The following is a 2,490-nucleotide window of genomic DNA, read 5'->3' on the forward strand; positions in this document are numbered from 1 at the left end:
CAGCTTTTGAAAGGAGGGAGGAGTGGCGAGGGCAGCGGCTCCCGCCACCGGCGGGCCATGTGCCGGGCCAGCGGCCATGGAACAGCCGGACATCGGAGATGGGAACCATCGCCTGGAACTGTTCAACTTCTCCACTCCACAGCCTCGCAGCCTTTAACCCTTCCATTCCATCACCTCGCAGTTTTAACCCCTCTACTCCATTGCCTCTCATTTTTAACCACTCTACTCCATTCCCTCTCATTTTTAACATCTCTACTCCATCGCCTCACAGTGTTCAGCCCTTCTTCTCCATCACTTTGCAGGGTCCAACCCCTCTACTCCATCTCCTCTCAGTCTTTACCCCCTCTACCCCATCACTTCAGTCTTAACCCCCCCCAACTCCCATCATCTCTCAGTCTGTAACCCCTCAACTCCCTTACCTCAGTCTGTAACCCCTCTTCTACTTTACTTTGCAGTTTTAACCCCTCTACTCCTTTCCCTCCTGGACTTTACCCCCTCTCCTCTCTGCTGGCCAGTGCCACAGTTCCCAGTCCGGTCCAAAACTTCCACACTCAAACAACAAGCATGAGAGATGACCCTGAAAACTTTGGAGAAGTTGGGAGCTGACAGTGGCTGGAGGTGCCAGTGGTGGTTGGAGATGTCTCCAGCACAGCACAGCCCACACTCCACATCCCTGCACCCACCTAAAAATCAGTAGGGCCCCGCAGTCAGGGAGGAGAACGGGACTTGGCTCTGCTTCACGGACCCTGCCAGAACTTTCCTCTGTTTATAAACTTTACATATGAGAACTATTTCGTTTAATTGCAGCCTGAGTAAGTCTAAATATAAAATCTGTAGGCAATAGATGGAGCCGATACGGGACTGGTGTGTTTGTATTCAGAAGGGTGAGTGGAGGAAGAGTTAGTTAATGAGGTGTATTGGAAGCAGGACAACTTCTCCAATCCTGCTATTTATTTTACCAGTTCCTACCTCCATGGCAAGACCACATAATCTCCAAGTCCCACATGAAACTTGCCTCAGAGTCTTCCGTAAATGTTCATAAGTCCTCCCTGAGTTGATTGTGCTATCAATCATGTCAGAGGCCGAAAAGGAGCGGAGGAAAAACTTGGTAAAACTTGTCATCGGTCCGTGCACTCACACGGACGCACCTCATATATTACAGGAGCCCCAGCAAAAAACGGGGGGTATCAGCAACAGCTCTTCAATACCTGAGTCTTTCTTGTTGTATTACTTTACTCCAGGCTAAATAGTTGCCGCTTGTTGGTGTATTCCCACAGCAATATGTCATTGCCAAGGAGCATCCCCCCGCGCGCACGGTCCCAGGGCCTAACACTGCTCTCATTCATCGCGGGTTCAGGTTGAGCTAACCCTGCCGGGGCTGGGATGGGCTCTCCCCGGTGCGGTGGCACTGCCCCGGCTCCAGCAGAGCCCACTCCAGCTTCCCAACTGTGTTTATTTTCCTATGCAGGAGTGAAATTGCTTTCTGTGCTGCGGGCATCTGCGCCGTTGGGTTAAGGACGGTATTGTTACGGGGCTGAATTCCCAGGGAATTCCCTCCCTTTGGGAAAAAGAAGAAGAAGGGAAAAAAAATATTTTCCCAAAGAAAAGCTATTAGTTGAGGCCCGCGTTTTGTTTTGAAACACAAGTACGGGCAGAGGTACGGGACATTTTCACTGATCCACTTTCCCCCAGATTTGCTTTATCCTGGCTTTTCTGTAGCGATCCACATTTCTCCTAAGAAAACAGCCCTGTTGTTGAATTTCTGTGCATCTGTTCCAGCGAGACAGTTGAAGCAGGGCAGTATAAAGCAACAGATGCTTATGCTGGCACATGCCTAAATACCCAAGAAAACCCCGACTGCAGGGTGATAAATGGCACAGAGAGGCGAATGTGTATCGCCTTTTCAGGGGATTAGACAAAAGTGAACTGGAGGGATCTTCAAGCCATCATCTATTAAAAAGATTGATAACTTGTAACGTGACATGACCCCCGCGTTCATCTGTAGCTATGTCCAGCGACTGTCGGCGAGGGGAAAAAAATATATTGATTTGTACAGTATTTTTAATTAAGCTTTGTAATTAGGTCAATTCGTCACGGTCTCAATTAGCCCCCCTCTTGGTGGAGGAGGCTGGCGGCGGTGCCCGGAGCCCTTGGGGAAGCGGCGAGAGCGGGCGGCCGGGGCTGATGGTTCTCCTTTCTCTTTTGCAGTCCTGGTACCTGGGATAAAAGTCTCCGCTTCCCACCACGCACCGGACAGACCACCAGACCCCTTCCCACCTCTGTAACACGGAAGCAGCAGCAACGCAGCGCAGCGACTTCACATCGGCGGAAGGGGAGGCGAGCAGACACCGACAGCAAACTCGTACATGGAAATGGCAAACGTTATGGTTGAATGGCAAAGGCCGTAACTTTCTCTCGAGATTTGATTTTAATTTTTCTTTTTTTTTTTTTTTAATTTTTTTTTTTTAAAGACAACTTTAGGACTGTTGT

The 2,490-nt window shown here is 49.7% G+C and overlaps 1 protein-coding gene across 13 annotated transcripts in view; it reads left to right on the plus strand.

The window, feature by feature from the left end:
* The window catches only part of NFIA (nuclear factor I A), a 343,582-nt gene extending 341,121 nt beyond the window's left edge, over nucleotides 1-2,461 (plus strand). For all 13 annotated transcript variants that reach the window (XM_015636078.2, XM_015636071.2, XM_033516520.1 and 10 more), the window contains one exon: nucleotides 2,209-2,461. In XM_015636078.2, coding sequence (XP_015491564.1) covers nucleotides 2,209-2,226 — 18 coding nt within the window. In that variant the 3' untranslated portion in view covers nucleotides 2,227-2,461. The remainder of the gene's footprint in view (nucleotides 1-2,208) is intronic.
* Nucleotides 2,462-2,490: the final 29 nt, after the last annotated feature.

Source organism: Parus major, chromosome 8 (genome assembly GCF_001522545.3).
Source record: "Parus major isolate Abel chromosome 8, Parus_major1.1, whole genome shotgun sequence".
NCBI classification, from domain to species: Eukaryota; Metazoa; Chordata; class Aves; order Passeriformes; family Paridae; genus Parus; species Parus major.